This window comes from Ambystoma mexicanum, chromosome 4p, assembly GCF_040938575.1.
Source record: "Ambystoma mexicanum isolate Mex_15411 chromosome 4p, UKY_AmexF1_1, whole genome shotgun sequence".
Taxonomy (NCBI): Eukaryota; Metazoa; Chordata; class Amphibia; order Caudata; family Ambystomatidae; genus Ambystoma; species Ambystoma mexicanum.
This window is the reverse complement of record NC_090927.1, coordinates 1175485286-1175504613: the sequence shown is the minus strand read 5'-3', so window position 1 is coordinate 1175504613 and position 19328 is coordinate 1175485286. Positions and strand designations below refer to the sequence as shown.

At 49.6% G+C, this 19328-nt stretch overlaps 1 protein-coding gene across 1 annotated transcript in view; it reads left to right on the top strand.

Moving 5' to 3' along the window:
- Positions 1–19328, top strand: part of IGF2R (insulin like growth factor 2 receptor) — a 2762372-nt gene that overhangs the window by 1321506 nt on the left and 1421538 nt on the right. The window contains 1 exon segment of the mRNA XM_069606818.1: positions 2718–2892. Within this exon segment, the coding sequence (XP_069462919.1) occupies positions 2718–2892 (175 nt within the window).

The window sequence follows — 19328 nt, the reverse complement described above, 5'->3', positions numbered from 1 at the left end:
TCTGGAATTGAGAGAGAAGGGAAGGGTGTCTTCCCTTTTCTTTAGCATTCACAAGCAGGTTGAAACTGGTCCAGAAGTCTCATGGGGCTGGCTGAGAGTCTTGTCTATTAGAAGGAAGACACAGATGGTAAATTCCGAAGATTTGGAAACAGAAGTTAAAGGACGAGAGGGAGAATGGGACCGGCACCTGTAATTTGCATAAGAAGTTCCCCAATCTGATGTTTACTCAGGAATAGATGACCGAACGTCCTGCCCCAAATTCGGGATAGTAAAGTGGAGCCCAAAGAAAGAATGAGAGAAGTCCCTACCTTACAGGCTATCCCCGCACTACATATTCTACTTACTGCAGAAGAGCCGCAGCATTGCCAAGTGGCTTCTGCGCCGGGGGTGTGGAAATTGAACGCCGATTAATAGTTCCCCAGGTACGGGCTCTGAAAGGAGATACTGAAGTTGAGTATGCGATTAACAAGAAAAGGATTCTCCCTCCGATATATACTGAAGTCCGGACTTCCATACGGAAGTGCTTGCGGAGAAGAATAGCCGCTTCGGTGAGTGCTTAGTAAAGCTGCCGCGGTCGAGCGCGTGGGAGAGCAGGATCTAAAGGAAAGAAAGGTAAGTAATACAGGATAGATGGAAAGTTCGAATCACAATGCCCTGGACCACGAACTTACGGAGCGTCTTCTTCGGTATTGCATTCACTCAAATACTAGTGTTTTCTACTTTGGAAACGCCTCCATTGAACACGCGAGCAGTCTCGGAGCGCTCCGGGTCACTATCAGTTGGTGAACTCACCGGATAAAGCGTGCGCCTCCGATTCTCTTGCGACTCACAGGTTCTCTGCTTCATTGGCTCCTCGCGACCCGGAAATCTGCTTCTTTTGGATTGCTGCTACCTAAGCCATTTGAAAAAAGAGGTTTCTTCACTCCTGATGTTTTCTGGTGCTTGTTGGCCACTGGGGACGCCTTTGTTGGGAAACCAGCTTTACGCTTCTTCGCTTCCCGCTGCACAGCCTCTGCAATTAAGGCTTCTGGAGCCAAAGACCCTGTCGGAACCGGCTACTGTTCTTTGCTCAACAGTGGTCCTGGCGTTGTCTTCTTCCTCTTGGTTCTGCTTCTGCTGCTTACACTGCTCTGCCTGCTCACTAATGACCTGCAACAGAGGGGGCCTTTTAAGCCTCCCAGTCTCCCTTAGGTGTGGGTCATTTACATTAGTAAGCCGACCACTCCTGCAGTTTTGTTCCTCTTTAGCCCTCTCCTTCGTCCTAGTCCATCAGGAATTATGGCACTTGATTTTCATTCTCAAACTCATTTCTGTTCCCCATAATATTCACTAAAGGAATATCATAAGGATCAATCACAAAACTGGTTTGTATAGAGGAATACAGTTCTTTAATGTTTGACTTATTATCCAGACTTCCTTTCACTATACCTTTATCTTTATAAGTCTCCAGGGTTTTAGAAAGGTCTTTATTTCTCTCAATGACTAAGGGTGTCTGATTTTTAAAAAAATGATTTTACCCACATTAAGATCTTCAACTTGTATAACAAAAAAGATTTTTTGACAGCAAGCCATTACATTCTTTGGTATTGAGAAGATGCTCTCCAGAGAGGAAGACAAATATTGTGTCTCATCTCATGGAGTCCTCTCATTCACCTGGGCTCTTTCTCCTCCTAGGTGTCCCTCCCGCAGAACACCACCCCCAAGGTCAGAGAGCGTCTCCATTTTCCTGGCCACTTCGGAGGGGACTTTAGGCAGGGTTTTAGTGAGGAGTCTGTAGGATTCATCACAATATAGAACCTGAAATACGGGTCAAGGGTATGTTATGAATGCCATCATGGTGAAAGAGAAGCCACTGAATATAAACCTCATATAATTGTAAATACCAAAGGGCAATAGACGCATTCAACTATATGTAACTGGAACAAAGGACATGAAAATCAAGACAAAATAATCAGTGTGAAAAGATAAATATAAAAAGTGCCATTGGATCTGTTAATTCTGACCAGTCCAGAGTCTTGACATCCATATTGGTTCAAGTTTAGCGAGCCGTCTGATGGCACTATATTTAGAATCTGGTTTTATGGTGTTGCTAATTAACCATTTCAGGTAATCTGCATGATGTCCCATTTCCCATTTCCCAAAAATGTTTCACTAGTGCTCTTTGTACATAGTCATTACGGATTGGGTAATGATCTTCTGAAATCCGGTTGAATGCCGTTTGTGTAGTCATCTCAATGTACAAAAGATTACAAGGGCAAGATATGATGTAAATTACGTGTTTAGTCAATGTGGTGTGAAGGCATCATGAATGAAACGCGGACAACGAGATAGAATTTTGATGTACAAACTTTTATTAACTAAAACGGAAGGTTGGGAAAATGTTTAACTTGCCCTTCGCTACGGTGGAATTTCCCTACCTAAATGTAACTAATGATAGTCTGTGTCAGGAATGCCAAAGCCTAATGTCTCTGTGTTCAAAACGTATAATTGCCTTCACATCTAACTGAATACAGTGCACAGGGATGTCTGCATCAAATAAGAAGTGTTCCGAATAATAGTTCAGAGCTTTTTCCAGCTCTTAATTGGAAAAGGGGTTTCCCTTCCCCTATGATTCAAATAGTTCACTTCACAACATAAGGGTTTCCTTCCCCTAGCTTTCAAGTCTTGTGATTTCTTTGTTCACATATTTAAAATAACATTGCTCTTTGTTTCTATAGCTCAATATTTGTGGAGCTACCCCAGAATGTGGGTCTGTGAATGGAAAGCCAGCAGCTGGATGTGAACTTGAAACCAACAAACCAGTCAGGCCAGTCGGGCTACAGCACTCTCTAGAGTTGTCCACGGAAGGTTTTATAACCCTCACCTACTTTGGGGATTTTGTAAAAGAGTCAGGTAAGCATGAAGCCCTTTCCCATGTTAAAGAATACACTGTTGTGTTCCGCATCACATGATCAGCTTCTAATTCTATGGGCTAAAGTTTGTGCAGGCTAGCTTACATTTCTGATTCCTATTTCATTGTTGTGACGAATCCCGAGATGTCACTTCTCCCCAGTGGGGAGCCCCTTCCCATGAGGTCAGGGTGCTGAGGTCGCTATCCGATAGTCCCCCTGGAGGGTGGTCCTCAGCTGGAGGATCTCATGAGAAGAGACCTATTCTCTGGGGACCAAGGAGAACATCTCAGTTGAAAGCGGTATACCAACCCTCCACTCATGCCGTATACACCTCCACATTCCTTAAGCCCCAATCCAATACCTCACACTTCCTTGTATCTTTGAAAATGTAACATCTACTGTGGAAAGGAAGTACAGGGACACCCTCATAAAGACCAACTTAACAAGAACTGGGATGTAGAGGAGGTGCAGAAAGATAAAGAGCACCAATGAGAACTTGAATGAGCATTTTAGTGAGCTGTGTCCATTCATCATAAAAAGGAAAAGTTCTGTTGTGAAGCCCTACCAGGAGGAACTGAGAGCAGGGAAGCTGTTCGGCGCTGGAGATTAAAGTGGCTGGAGACCAGAATGCGGGTGAGAAGGCAGAGATGTCCCCACACGGTCCAACAGTGCAGGATCGATCTGGAAACTGACGAAGCAGAGGTCCAGAGCAGGAAAGAAGCTGGACCGCGGTCGAACAGACATGCAGTCTGTGAAGGGCCAGTTACTGTGGAACCAATGCAGTACACCGGAGAGCATAGCAAAACCCAGCGGTAACCCATAGAGACCACAGCGAAGCAAAAACAGACCCAGAGACGGGCCGAAGCCTGCCACGGAAGTTCCAGAAGGTACAGGAGTGAATGGGCTGGCTGGTGGGAAAACAAAGGGGTTTTGCTAACATTTAAGGGCAAACGAGAACCAAGACTTCAACCCAGGGGCAGTGGCACACCCCCTAAACCAGAGAGCCGCAAAGAGAACTACAGAGGGAAGTGGTTCCCAAACAGGGGTAAATCTAAGACCCCCCAATGCTAAACAAGCCTCTCCAGAGAAAGACACAAGTCATCTTCCTCATGGCAGTACTTGGCACGAGAGTAAGCCAAATCTGCGAGATCAAAGAAGCATAGAAGTACGACGGGTCAGGAACCTGCACCCAAAACAGAAGGAAATTCCAAGTCATCTTCTTTGTGGCAGTACTTGGCAGGATAGTGAACCAAGTTGGCCAAACTCAAGAATTGGTGAAGCCTAGATCTGGGACCCACAACAAAAGAAAGCAAGGCAGAAAGCGCAGTGCTCTTCCTCGTGGCATCACTTGGCAGGCTAGAGAACAAAGTGAGCCAACCTGGGTCGGGGACCCTACTACTCCATGAACTGTATTGCTGAGTAATCAAAGAGTGAAACCAAGGCCAGGGGAAGTGCATCATTTCCCAGCCCCCATCCCCCTCCCGCAGCCTCCTGGTTGTGTTGAACTGTGAAATACAGATGCCAGGAGAAAGGAGTCCTTCTCCTGGTAATCAAAGCTGAAAAGAGTGTTGTGCTTGACAGAGAGAAGTGCCAGAGCTTTCTTTTGTGTTGGAGGACAATTTTGGCCCGGGGAAGGAGGGGTCGGGGAGTCCTTTCCCTAAGAAGCAGGAAAAACCTGGAGGTGAGCTTTTATCCGCAGTCCTGAAGAAGGGAGTCATTCCTCTGGACCAAGGTCTACTTTAGTTTCAAGTGTAATGGACAGTAGAGTTTTGACACAGGACAGTGGACTATTATTTCTACTTTGGCCTGTGGTTCGTGATGGCTGAGGCAGATGAGCACACCCCCAAAGTGGAGCTCCAGGATGGCTTTGAGGCCCTTATTAAGGACGTCAAAGAAGCCTCCTGACAGATTTTACAGTCTGGCCTAGACACCGCAGACTGTATCACCAGAACAATGGCCCCCAGCACTGTCTTGTGGCGTTTTCCTTGTATGAGAACGTCAGCCTTGCTACTGATCTAGGAGAAGCTCCTGGGCATGCTCTTTAAGATCATGAAATTGTTTGCCACCAAGACCGACCAGATGCTCCAGAAGTTGCAGGCCTCTAAGAGCCAAGTCCTTGGGGCTGGTGGTGCAGCAGCAGGGTCCCACGAGCCTGGCAGGCAGGGGTTTGCGCACCTTTGCCTCTTATGCCCACAGGGCTAAAAGTCAGACACCTTTTGTGCAAGGAATGTCAACGCCCTCCCTACAGGGGTAGGGGGCACGATGCACCTAGAGGAGGCACTTCCACATGCACAGAGCCCCCCGTAACCCCTGGCGTGAAGCCTCTGTGAAGCAGACTTCTGCCATTCAACTTGATTTGGTGATGAATGGAAATGATCCACCTCAAACACCTGGGCCTTTTCAGGTCATCCTGATAGGATACTGCCTTCCCTTTGCCTCTCGCCCTCTAGGCACCCTCCCCTTGTCACCAAGTTTTGCTTCCGGAACCTCTCCTGCTGGAAGAGATCAATCTGCTTCTGGCTAAAGGGGAGATAGAGATGGTATCGTGCTCAGAACGAAGCACAGGTTGCTTCTCAAAATACTTTCTGGTGCTGAAGAAGCACAGAGGTCTGGGACCCATCCTGGATCTGGGGCTATTGAATTTGTACTTGCTGTAGCCCAGATCTTCCAGGCTTTCGACATGAACGACAGACTAATTTCCATGGATCTCCAGGATGCCTGCTTCCATGTAGCTATCAACAAAAAGCACAGGAAGTACCCGAGATTCAAAGTGGGGGGGGGGGACTGTCATTTGCCAAGCTGCTAGCAGTAGTGTCAGCTCGCCTCAGGAGGGAAGGCATTAATTTCTTTCCTTACCTGAATGGCTCGTCCAAGCCCGCTCACCAGATCTAGCATTGGTGTACCTGTACCGGATGTGCAGCCTACTGCACAGCTTGGGCTTGTCTCTGAACTTCAGGACTCAGGTTTCGCCATCCCAGTCCCTCTGATTTAATGGGGCGGTCGTGGACACTCGCCTGGGCAGGGCTTTCGGACCAGAGGACAGTGGCGGACATCTTCAAGATGGTCCAGGTTTTCCAACCTCAGACTACAAATCCAGCATCTGCTCTTCCTGAATCTTATGGCATCATGCACGTTGGTCGTACCGGGGGCGGTCTGGCCATGAGGTTGCTACATCCTGCGTTTCAGAGACTGACATCCGAGCTTCTTATGGCCATGGCGAGTGTGTCCATGAAGGACAACCTTCTGAAGGGGTGTCTTTTCCGTCAACCCAGGCCTCTAGTCACAGATGCGTGCCTAAAAGGCTGGGGGAGCTCACCTACAAAATCTGACGTGAGCAGACTGTGTTCCCCCATTGGAGTGCCTGGAGCACATCATTCTGCAGTCTGGCCCTGGTTGCTTTCCTCCCCTCTGTGAAGGGCAAGACAGTACTGGTCCTGCAGAACACTGTAGCCATGGATTACCTCAACAAGAGTGGTGTCGTGGGCTCCATACCGCTGTGCAGAACAGCAGTGAGATTGTGGTTCTGGCTAGGGGTGTACCGAATAATAGATTTAGGTGTTCAACCAAATAGTTGCCTTTTTAATAAAGTTGTGTAGACAAGAACTTTGTGAATTTAAAACATACTACATTAATTCTTTGTATTTTATTTGTCTTTTATAAAACACCTTAAGCCAAGGCACTGTCCAGAGAACAAGGAACGGTACAATGATGGGTAAACAAAAGATTCAGAAAAAATCAATCAAGGATGTTGCAGAAAATGAGACTTCAGCGACCCACGAAATAAAGAATAGACTGAAATAGTACGAAGAGGGTAGGGAAGAGCATTCCAGTGAAGAGGGGCTAAAAACTTAAGTATGAAAACGGGATGGGGCACAAGGGGGACGAGGTGCCACCAATAGAAACTGGGATGAAGAGCGGGGAGAACGAGAAGGAGTATAGAAAGATATCGGAGCACAGAGATAGCTAGAAGCAAGAACATAAAGGGACTTAAAGACAAGACCGAGTAAATTTAATTTCAGTGTGAAAGGGTAACCAGCCAAGAGTGGCACGAGAAGAGGCGATAGAATCTTCGAAAAAGAGAAGACAGAGAAGAGTTGAATACAGATTTGAGAGGGGTAAGGCGAGAACTAGGAAGTCCAAAGAGGGCAGTGGAACAGTGAGAGTTGGAAAATAATTAAGGAGGAAATTAGGAATTTAGATGATTGAAAGGTGAGAAATAGATGGCCTTCACAAATATTGTGTAGGTGAAAGTGACGGGCGCGCATGTTTAGAGTGATGTGATGAGAGAAGAAAAGTCTAGTCAAAGTGGGAGGCCAAAATTTCGGGCCATTAGTTGAGATTAGAAGCAGGGATGGAGGAAAAGAAATAAAGGAAGGGGAAGGAGGAGAGGGTATTATCAAGCAAAAATTACAAGTTACTCACCATAGTGACTAACGTACTCTTAGTCCACAGTCCCCTTTCCTCCATACTGCATGGGCGTCCCTCGGTACGGATGGGAGACGTAACCTTTTTCACCAGAATAAACCTTCTTCCCCTTTAAACTTAGAGGTGCACTGACTCCGCCCACCGGTGCCTCTCCTCAGTCCCCTTGAGACATTGACAAAATTAAAATTGCCTAAGTGACACCAGTTTTATTAGGGGGGGGTGGTGGGACGTATGGAGGAAAGGGGACAATGGACTAAGAGTATGTTAGTCACTATGGTGAGTAACTTGTAATTACTCTTGCGTCCCGACCCCTTTCCAGCATACTGCATGGGCGATTACAACTGAATGTAGCCCCTGGGTGGAGTGGTGAGAATGCCGCATCTGACCTGGAGCCGGCATCCCAACAGTAGTGCTTGCAAAAAGCCAAGGGAGTAGCATAAGTGGCCACCCTGCTGATGACCTGCCACGGTACGTGTCTTTGGAAAACTACCACTGTGGCCTTGGCTCTGAAAGCGTGGGCATGCATGTTTGCCAGAAGCGGTTTGTGTTGCCAATCCAAGGCCTCCTTAAGGAGGCCACCATCCACTTTTCTATGGAGGCCTTGGAAGCCTGATATCCTGGCCCTGACCCTCTGAGGGTGATAAATAGAGCCTCAGACATGCGGTCCAGTCCAGATAGAACTTTGGCACACGTCTAGCCTGAAGACCGCGCAGAACCCTCTGAGCATGGTCCTTAGGGTCAGCAAAGAAAGTAGGGAGTACTATATCCCCATTTAGATGGAACGCAGAGACTACCTCTAAGTATATGGGATGCGTTTTGAGGATCACTGTGTCCCTGTGAAAGTTGGTGTATGGCTGGGGTGCCATCAGAGCTTGGATTTCACTGACACAGTGTGCAGATGTAGATGTAAGACCCACCAAGAGGGCTGTCTTAATGGTGACTAGTCTGATGTCCGCGTACAACATCGGGCCAAAGTGTTTATGCGCCTCGGCGCCAAGCAGTATCTTGAGGTCCCACAAAAGGTGTGGCTTCTTGATGGGCGGGTAGAGCCTGGTGAGCCTCGAGCCCATTGATGAGGGCCACCTGCACCTGACAGAAACCTCTCCGTGGACACTGTGGCTGTCCAAGGTAGCTTCCCATCCTGCATGGAGATGGTAACCTGCGGAGCTGGCTGACTAGAGGACCCGTCTATCCGTAAGTTGCTGTCTGTACTCCCCCCGACTACGTCGAGAAAGATAGCAGTGGAATGCTGGCCGGGTCTGCCCGGGAACCCGAGGCTGCGCAGTGTAACTGCAATTTAGGCGTTGCTACCACCATGCCAAGGTCACGGGTCTGCTGAGAAAATGCCCCATGTGAGGGGACAAATTTCTCGGAGCTTGTATCCCTGATGAGCCGCAGGAACGTTAGTCTGCTTGGGCTCCAGCTGTGACTTCTTTAGATTGATGGAAAAACCCAACTCCTGTAGTGTAAGCATAAGGGCGGAGGCGGTGTGGAGGACTACCTCCGGAGACCTTGCCCTCATGAGCCAGTTTAGGTATGGATAGGCATGGTGACCCTGGGCCCAAAGTAGGGCTGCCACATGTTCATCTGTCCTGTACAGACCCTGGGGGCCGGAGTGAGGCAAAGGGTAGAAACTTGTATAGGAATTGGAAGCTCATGATCCTAACCCTATGAAAGGACCGATGGGGCTGCAGATCGGTACGTGAAGGTAAGCATCCTTCAGATCCAGGGAGCGCATCCAGTCTCCCGTGCACAATAGCTCTGCAATACACGCTGGGGTAACCATTGTATGGCGAAAAACCGTGAATAGGAGCCCAGACCCTGCTGGGAGGCAGGGACTTCTTCCACTGCCTGCCTCTCTACGTGCGAGCGAATGTCTGCCCACAGTGATATTGTCCCAATCTGTGGGAGTGAAGGGGAGGGGAGAGGCAAAGGAGGGATCGGTAGGCGGTAGCCCGAGGACACTGGAGAGAGGATCCAAGGGTCCGTGAACCTTGTGTGCCAGCATGGGCGTGCGTCTGGCTATATGCCTTTGGGATGGCCTTAGCGAGGATGGATAAATATTCAGCCGTCTGGGGACTGTTCCTCCTCTTATCAAGTACCTAATCCGTTGTAGAATGGAACAGGTCGCCCCCTGCCTCCCAAAAGGGAAGGTCCAGTATGCTTGCCTGGGCGTACGGGTTGAATTTGGTTGGTTGTAGCCAGGCAGTCCTTTTCCTGCCAGCATCGGTGCAAATGGCACTGCCTGAGGCATCAATGTGTGATACAGCAGACTCACTTAGTGTTAGGGAGAATTCTCTGTTTAGGTTGAATTTCCTAACCTAGTGAGTCTCCCAGCAGCTTTGTTGGATTTTTGGGGTTTATTTTTTTCTCCTGCCAAGAGTGAGACTCTTTTAGCCTCACTCTTGGACATGATTTGAGTGTATCTCTTTGATTCTAGATACCGTAACACAGGGTTGTCATAGTGACCCCCCAGTGTAGACTCCATACCCTGGGACTGACTACTGTCTCCCAGGGCATGTAAAGTCACCATTGACTTTACTAGTCTCAAATTCTGAACAAAACCAGTACAAACTATCATATTGTGGACGTACTGGCCGGGGCAATTCGATTGTCCCGGGGTCTGTTAGTCGAGGCGGCACGTCTCCGTCCCCCCCTGATCGAGTTTTGGCTGGTGGCAGTGGATACTACTTTTTATATTCGACCGCAAATATATCCCTATCGGATTTCCCATTGTTCGAGGATACCAACTTTAATTATTTAATTCCTATAGCCTCGAACATACCGCCGATTTATTTATTTAATATTAATTCTCCGGTTGGTATTTTTTGCCAGAACTCAGTTCTAAAATGGCGTTTGTGTTCGCTTCTGTGACTCCAACCCAAGTTGAGCCCTTTGTTCCACTTTTTGGCGGGCTTCTCCACAGAACCCCTCCAAAGTGGTGCCACTCTGTCCGGGATACTTAGGAGGGGTGGAGGGGGATTTAGGCACCCTGGACTGAGTTGCCTAGGCAACTCAAGTCGCACTCCGTCCTGATTGGTCCAACCACTTAGCATGTTTGAGTGACAGCTAGGCTGAGTGAATGGGGGTTTTCTGCATAAAAGCAGGGCTTTGGGAACTGGAACTTTAGAAGTCGCCACAGGACCTAATCCGACGAGGGAGAAGCTGAGCCGACCTGCTACGACGACACCACCGGTGGAGCCCTGCTGAATCGTCTCACCACTTTTCCCAACGACAGAGGAGATCTCCAGCCCGGAGAGTCTTCTTCCTTCGACTGGTGGGGATAACCAGTCTGCTTCCTTTTTCGCTTCCTGGAATAACTCATGGCCGACTTGCCTGTGCCAAGCACCCTGGCAACTGGGATACCACGTTTTACCACTACTGCGAATCAAAGGGTAGTACCTTTAACCAGAAAACTCCGCGGCTGGTTTCTTCCCTGGCAGTGCAACGACCTTCATCTTTCCTCCACGTCAAGATCTTCTCTTCCTCTGAACGACGCCGCGACTTGCACCCGCTGCCAGGAACAACTGCCCCCGCTGGAGGATCCTTTCCACCTAAGGTACCGTGTTCCGCCTGGCTTCCCTTGCAACCGACTGTACCGGTAGATTTAGCCCCCGGCTTTCGAACCTGGGTTAGCCTGGGACACCCTGGCTAAACTTTTCTGAGCCTAACTAAAACCTCTCTGAACTCCCTGAAAGACTTTTTAAGCCTGTTGTCATTGTGTGATCTTGGGTACATTTGTGCCCTGCTCTCTCCCAGAGTGGGCCCGGCCTATGGACTTTGGCTCACAAGTAACTTTTGACTTTCCTGCCTTGCTTAAGAGTTCCTAAGTATTAGTGTGGTGTATTTTCCTACATTCTGCCTTTTTCCCTCCCTTTTTCGTTAACCTATTGGAGTGCCATCTATAGTTAAGCACTCACCTCTGTCTGGAAATAAGTGGTGTTAACTAAGACTTGTCTGATAAGGAATAATAAGGGATGTATATATAATAATAGTAACTGTGTTTAGAGTGATTTACAATCTTAGTGCTTCAGTGTTTCAATAAGTGTGTTTTTAAATAAATAATTATATACCTTGATACCAAAGCTCTGGTCAGTGTTTGATTGTGCTATTGTATCTGAGTGCCTATTGTGTATACTTTACATACTGCCTAACTCTTCTTGAGGGAAGTCTGACTGCTCAGCCACAGCTACCAGGTAAATCTGGGTGGTGCAGACTGCTACCAAGTGGGTTTACTGCCAACACCTGTAGTCCTAAATCTTTTGCAGTGATCCCCAAGGGAACTGCACAGGTTTCTGCCTAACACTTATGTCTTGCGCAACCATATGTGGCCTCCGCCAGCCCTACCTTGAAGCGTGCCAGGTGCTGCACTGGAAGTGGCCGAGGAGTGTGGCTGTGAGAGTTCCAACAGAAAGAGTTGGGCCCCCTCCAGCTGTCTAAACCTGGCGTCAAGGCGCCTGTTGGTAGGCTGTGCTGAATGGGGTTCAAGCTGTGACCTCCTGACCTGAGCCGGCTGCTGAGGAGGAGGCTGTGGGGCTGTCAAGACCGTTGGAGGCGTGGGAGCCAGTGTTGTGGGTCCTGCATGGGCAGCTGGGACTGCACAGGAGCTGGAGGTGCTGGAACCAGGGGCGGAGTGGCTGTGGGTGCTAGCGACAGAACCGGAGGGATTATGTCCCTGAGGGTCATGGCTTTTCAAGAAAACCAGTCTTTACAGGCCGGTGGAGCGCTTGGAGGCGCGGGCATGCTGCGGCCTGACCTCACTCTGCCTTACTGTCTGTGGGGTGCATCGGCCCTGCAACAATTAAGGGTATGCCGTGACCACGTACTTAGTGAAGATCAGTCCCACCTGGAAACTTGTTCCCCTACCAGTTCCCGAAGGGGGTGGTATCGGATGAGCCGCCATTTTATCTGGCCCGGTGGCCATTTTGTTGGGCTGCATGCCACGTGCCTGAGTCGTGGTGCTTGCCTCGTAGTGCCCTGCCTCTTCCAAAACTCCTGGCATTGGAGGTTGAGGCCTACCCTGCATGTCCTGATCGCCCTTGGCGATGCTGCCGGTAGTGCTGCGTACAGGCGCCCCCTCAGCCCTCTGTCCGGTACTAGGGTGTAGCCCTTTGGGTGTGGACCCAGTAATTGAAGCTTGCGGCTCCTCACCGCAGTCAGCTCCCGGTAGGATCTCGCGACCCCTTGGCCTGACGGCTGGTAGCTGTAGCAAGCAGCCTTGGTACCTGCCCATGTACCCAGGACCTGAACGGTCCCTCCCACTCCTACGCTTCCGGGGGAAGGCGTCACTTTTGCAGGGTATTTGGTGCATACAGTTGCCCTCTCAGACATCTGTCCGGTACTAGGGCGAAACCCCTCAGGCGTAGACCCGGTAATAGAATCTTGTGGCCCCTGAGCGCAGCATCCGGTACGATCTGGTGACCCCACGGCCGACAGCGTCCGGTAGGATCTGGTGACCCCTCGGCCTGACGGCCGGTAACTGTAGCAGCCTCGGTACCCGCACTGGTACCAGGACCTGAAAGGTCCCTCCTGCTCCAACGCTTCCTGGGAAAGGAGTTGCCTTTGCGAGGTACGTAGTGCGTACAGGTGCCCTCTCGGACATCTGTCCGGTACTAGGGCGTAGCCCCTCGGGCCTAGACCCGGTAATAGAGCCTAGTGGCCCTTTAGCGCAGTCACCAGTAGGATCTAGCGATCCCTCGGCCTGGTGGCCGGTAGCTGTAGTAGCCTCGGTTACCTGCACTGGTACAAGAACCTGAAAGGTCCTTCCCACTCTAGGTGCGGATGAAATCAGTGCCCCTACCTTGGGCCTGGACTTGTCCTGACGAATTCCTTTGCATCCTGGAGGCAAACCTCCAAAGAGCTCCTTCCTGCAGGATAACCTGTTCTTAGGAGCGCGTTGTAATCGCGTTCCACACTATACAGGATTCCCAGACATGGTCAAGGCCAAGGCAGCGGTGGCGGAGAGCATGGGGGTCAGAAGTAGGGAAGAGCCCCATGCAGGCTGAACACCTACTGGAGCCTGTTGACATCGAACTGAGCCAGGGAGGAGCGTGCCAGAGGACATAGGTATCTAATTAGAGACCAGAAGACAACCAGAAAACAAAACACTTCTCCTGGGAAAAGCATGTGGAATTACAAGGCCAGAGGCCTAACCCAGGAGCGCTGGTGAAAGCGGTCCGTACCCGTCGACGCGGAAAAGAAGACTGGGGTGTGGTGCCTATTAGGCAGAATCCTATGCAGTTCCCTTAGGGAGCACTACAGAAGATTAAGACTACAGGTATATGCAATAAATCCCCTTTGGTATCAGTCTGTACCACAAAGATTTAGTTGGTAGCTGTGGCTTAGCAGTCAGCCTTATCTCAAGAGGGAGATGAGCAGTATTCAGGGTTTACACAGTAGGACTACAATTCCATGGAACAAGGAAACACTGACCAAAGCTTTGTATCAAAAAGAAAATATATATTTATTTTACACACTCTGATGTTCACACACAAATCACTAGTACTAAAGTAAGTTAAAATAGTCAGGAAAATTATACACAACTCCCTATTTAAATTGTAGACAAGTTTGAGCAAGAGGGAAAACTGAGCAAAACGGCACAGTGTTAAACTAAGCAAAAATGGCACTCTAACAATTTCTTCAGAGGGAGGGAAAGAATAAGTTATACAGGTTTAGCCTCTTAAACAAACCAGCAACACTTCCCAATTGGATTGTGAACAAGTTAAGCAAGGCAGCACTTTAGCATCAACAATACTTTGGTGAAAACCGAGCAACATGGCACTTCAGCAATATATAAAGGGGAAGGAAAGGTGGTTATAACAGTTTTAGGTGCACCAACACATTTCTTGATGAGAAACAATCTAGAGAAGGCAGTTGTAACAGATTTAGCCAGAGTCAAGAGGCTTGTGCCAGAGTCAGTGGTACAAGACAAAGGGCCTAGGTTCAAAATGTTCTAGTAGCTGCAGTCAAGTCTTTGTTAAACGATTGAAAAGGCAGTTGCAGGATGTAGAAAGATAATGTTAGACGAAACGGGGGCCAGTACAGAAGGTAAGTAAAGGATTTAAAACGCCTTTAGCAATACCCAACGAAACGGGAGGCCTGGCGGAACAATGTACCTTGAAAGTTGAAGAGGCTCCTGTGGTGGCAGTAGTTCCTGGCAGTTCCTGCAGTTCGGGAGATCCAGCAGAGGAAGAGAGGCTCTCGTCGTGGAGGAAGGTTCGAGTTAGTGCACTGCCCAGGGATGAAACCAGCCGCGGTGCTGCCAAAACAGAATAAAAGGTACGCTCCTTTAAATCGCGGTCGTGGTGGACGGGTGCCTGTCTATCCGGTCTCCTAGTGCTTGGCACTGGCGATTCGACCAAGACCGGTCCTGCAAGGCGATTGGCGAACTGGTTGTCCCCACCAGCTCAAGGGAAGAAGACTCTTGAAGGTGAAGATCTTCTCGAGTCGTTGGAGAAAAGTGGTGAGGATCTGCTGCAGGGCTTCACCGGTGGTTGTCGTTGCAGATGTCTATGGCTTCTCTCCTCTTCGGCTTCTTAGTTCCAGGGCCGACGTCTTGTCCTCCAGTCCTCAGGACTCTGCTTTTATGGAGAAAGACCCTCATTCATACAGCCTAGCTGTCACTCACACAGTGGGGTGGCTATCCTGGCGAGATAGCCTCCCAGTCTATCAGGGCAGAGTGTGACTTGGGTTGCCTAGGTAACCCTGTCCAGGGTGCCTATTCCCCCTCCCACACATCCTGTCTACCCCAGACTCGGTGGCGCAGAAGGGAGGGCTTCTGTGCAGAAGCCTACCAAAAGGACGAACAAAGGATCCCGACCTGGGTTAGGATTTCAAAGAAAGACACAAGAAAGAAATATTAAAGTTCTGGCAATAAAAACCTACTGGAGTAAAGTTAATATTAAAATAAACCGGTGGTATGTTAGAGGCTGTCAGTAAAAGTGGTAGCCTCGAACAATGGGAAAATCCCATAGGGAAATATTCGCGGTCGAATATTTACAGTAGTAACCACTGCCACCAGCCAGAAACTTTGGAGAGAGGGACTGTACGGTGCCCCCTCGAAAATGAACACCAGGGAAAAACTATTAACCCTTCCCAGTACTTCCATAGTAAGATGAGTTGTACTGGTTTTGTTCATAACTATTGACTAGTAAAGTCAATGATAACTTTACATGCCCTGGGAGACTGTAGTCAGTCCCAGGGTATGGAGTCTATGTTTGGGGGTCGCTACGACACCCCTGGGTTACTGCACTGAGGGTGCTGTGTAACACACATGTAAAAAGATGATACCTATGAGGGTGAGAAAAACCTCATAGCCCATAAGCACAAAAATAGGCGGACACATACATCAAAATACAGCTAAGAGTGGGAAAAAGAGTCTCACTCTTAGGAGTAAAAAAACAAACCCCTGAAATCCAGCAAAGCTGCTGGGGGACTCTATAGGTAAGGGAAATTAGCCCTAGAAGAGAATTCTCCCTAACAGCGCCGGTGGGCAGAGTCAGGGAACCCCCTGCTCTCGGGGCCTTGCCCCCACGCACCTCTGAATTTAAAGGGGAAGAAGGTTTTCCCACCATTGAACATAAGATAGTGAGAGGACATCCAAAATTTGATAGCCACTAGAAAAGCGGAAAGAGTGGGGTGAATTTCAGAGGAGAACGAAGAGAAAGAGAAAGTTGAGGCTCGTCAGCATAAAAGTGGTGTGATAAACCAATGGAAGAAATGACAGCAAGAAAGGAGGTGTAAAGAGTACAGAAACAGGCCCAAAACAGACCCTTGAGACACACAGTGGGCAGGCCGGAATGATTATGCCGACTTGCCGGCCCAAGAAACAGAAAATGATCTTTGAGATAGCTGAGATTGAAACCTAGAAAAGACAGAGCCTGTGAAACCAAAGGAAGAAAGTGCAGCCAATAGTAGAGAGTGGTCGACAGTGTCAAATGCAGATCCAAGGGGATGGGAAAAGATGAGTGTTTGGAATATGGCGCAGAAAGAAGGGAGTAGCAGTTTCGGTGTAGTGGTGAGAACAAAAGCCAGATGGAATTGTGTGATATTATAAGAGTTGAAGACAAACGTAAACTTGAGAATAGACCAGCCATTCCAGTAATTTAGAGAAATAGGGTAATAAGGAAATAGCGTGAACATTTGAGGCAGTCAGTGTATCAGTAGTGGGTTTCTTTAAAATTGGGATAATGTTAGCATGCTTGAAGGACGTGGGAAAGGTAGAGGTAGAGAGTCAGACGTTGAAGGAGGTAAGGTAAGATACCAGTGAAGGGTTAGACCTTAAGAATAAGTGCGGAAGGGATCGGGTCAGTAGGAGACTCAGTAGGGTGAGCTTTAGGTAATAGAAGAGAAACATAATTATAAGAGAGAGGTTGAAAACTAGCAATAGAAGTGAAGGAAGCAGAGGGAGTTGCAACTTCAGGTGAGATGGAAGCTTTGATGTCATTACGAAGAGAGGTTATTTTAGAGGAGAAAAATGTAGCAAAGTTGGAGGCAGATAAAATAGAATTAACAGAATGGAGTATGAGGAGACGGAAGCCGAGTGAGAATTCTTTATTGCAGTTCTCTTCTTTATCTTCAGAAGGTGTTTGTTCTAAACCATGAAAGGAATACATTATCAGAAAAATAACAGTTCAATAACAACACAGTTTGTATTTTTCTTCATTTCTAGGTGTCGCTTGTTGGGCAGGATCCTGGTAACTAAGACTAGCCTAAAAGTATAGTTTGCATGTATGCAATCCCTGTGAAGGGTAATCTGGGATGTCGCTACTCATACTTTCAAATGTTCCTTCTGGGTCTGCCCATCCTTAAACCTTTTGTCTCTAGCAAGGCAAGAGGAGTGATTACATCAATTCTCCAGCATGGGGTCTGGCATGGATTCACATGCTCATGAATATTCCCTGTCGTCAGGCTGGGAATCCTCAGTAAAGAAAAAATCATTATCAGTTTCGTTTCTGATCTGTCTTTCTTAGTAGTAACCAATCAATGATCTCTGGGTCGTACTGCCCCCAGCCAATGACTGCCCTCTCCATAAGCCCCGCCCCTGGCAGCCATCCTCAGATTTTTACCGCACGCTCAAGTGTTGGGAGTCCTCGTGTTTAGCTCGCAAGTTTTTTACTGCATTTTCACGTTTTTTCAGGAGAATTTCTCATTTTTTTCGTTTTAATCGAGCCTCAAGCTCCACCGTTTCTACTTCCGATAACGGGGACCCGTTTGGGAATTCTTCTACGCCCCTCAAGGGTGAAGTTTTCGTCGAGTTTACACTTTTTGGAGGATTCCGGAAGATCTGCAGCCTACCTCAAGACATGGCCCAGGACAAAGGGAGCTCGACGCCCGGATCCAAGCTGTTCAGGAACTGCCCTGGATGCAGATTATATAACGTTTTCAAGGAGGACGAGCATTCGCGATGTCTCTACTGCCTCCATGGGGACAAGACGCACGTGGAGAAGGACTGTGCGTTCTGCAAGAACCTTTCGGAATGGACCAAACAAGTTCGTCGTTCCCGCCTCGCCACCTGGCTGGAGAAGGGCACAGCAAGTGAGAAGGCGAAGAAGTAGTCTGAGCGGGCTTCTAAGTCCTTTGAGGGCGCCCCGGCGATGGGGGCCCAACAGAAGGCCAAGCACCGCGAGTCTGCGGGCTCCAGGAGCACCGAAAGGTTGGGCTCTTCGGTTGCCAGCCAGGGCGCTACTTCCCCGGCACGTTCGACCACGAGCCAGCGCTCTGGGTCGGGGAAGAGGTAGTCCGAGAACCCGGGTAGGCCGCTGGAGCGGATCCGGTCGATCTCGAAGGGGGAGCGAGGCGTTGACCCTCCCCCCAAGGCTAAGGCCCAGGACGCACCTAAGGTGGTGAGGGCCTTGATCCACCCGGCTAAGGCCTCTACTGAAGTGGTCTGTGCGACCCCGGCGGAGCCGGCTGAGACTACGCCAATGGAAACGGCCTCTGGGCCCAGAGTATCCCTGCCGCCGCAGAGGGAATCCTCTTTCCAGCCCATTGCTAAGACCCCCGTGAAGTCCCTGGCTGAAAGAGGGAGGGGGGGGCCAGTGGCCGTTACAGACTCGGAATCAGCCTCTGAGGAGGAACTGGTGGAGACTGAGAGGGGCCTCAACGAAAGGTCCATAGGCCTCAACGAGAGGTTTGAGAAGGTTCGATCCAGGGGACGGTCACTACTGACGTGATCGATGATAGCGACGAGGACGACGAACAGGGCCCATGGGAGCGGCCATCCCGTCTGTCGCAGCCATTGCCCGAGTCCCAGGATAGCTCGGCGGCCATTTTGTTGGCAATCCAATCCTTATGTACCGAGATAAGGACGAGATTACCACGCACCCCGACGGAGGAGCCAGAACCAGGCCCGTCGGGAAGCCCTCCGAACAAGCGGAGGAGAATCCACCCTGCTCCGCCCTTCGTGCCTGCGAGACCAGGCGGACCCCTCAACCCCCTCGCCGGGAGAGGATACGGCGACGGACGACAACAGCGGACATCCCGTTGTCGCCTCCCTCGCGGGCTTCCCCAGCCGACGAGGTTGGCTTTTTCCACGCCATGATAACCAGGGCATCCAAGCTCTTCCAGCTCTGCCCTGAAGAACAGAAAAAGGAGGGGTTTCTCTACCAGCGATGAGAGGCTAAGAGGAAGACGGTCCTCGCGGTGCCTTTACTCAACGACATCTGGGACGAGGGGCTTGCTGTCCTCAAGAAGCTGCCACGACACCCGCCAAGAGGGACAGGTACGAGAAGAAATACCGGGTCCCTGATGCCGCCCCCTTGTGCCTCAGGGCCCAGCCCACGCCGGACTCAATCATCTCGGCAGCGGCTAATAAGAAGGCAGTGGGCGCGGCGGCTTCAACTTCCACCTCCCTGCCGGACAGCGAGGGTAAGAAGTTGGACTCCATGGGACGACGAGTCATCTCGTCGGCGGCGGCGGTGACGACGATTAATGCGGCCAATGCCTTAGCGATCGTGGCCCGCTACGACAGGGAGCTCTGGTTCAAGATAGCTCCCCTGCTAGATTTCCTGC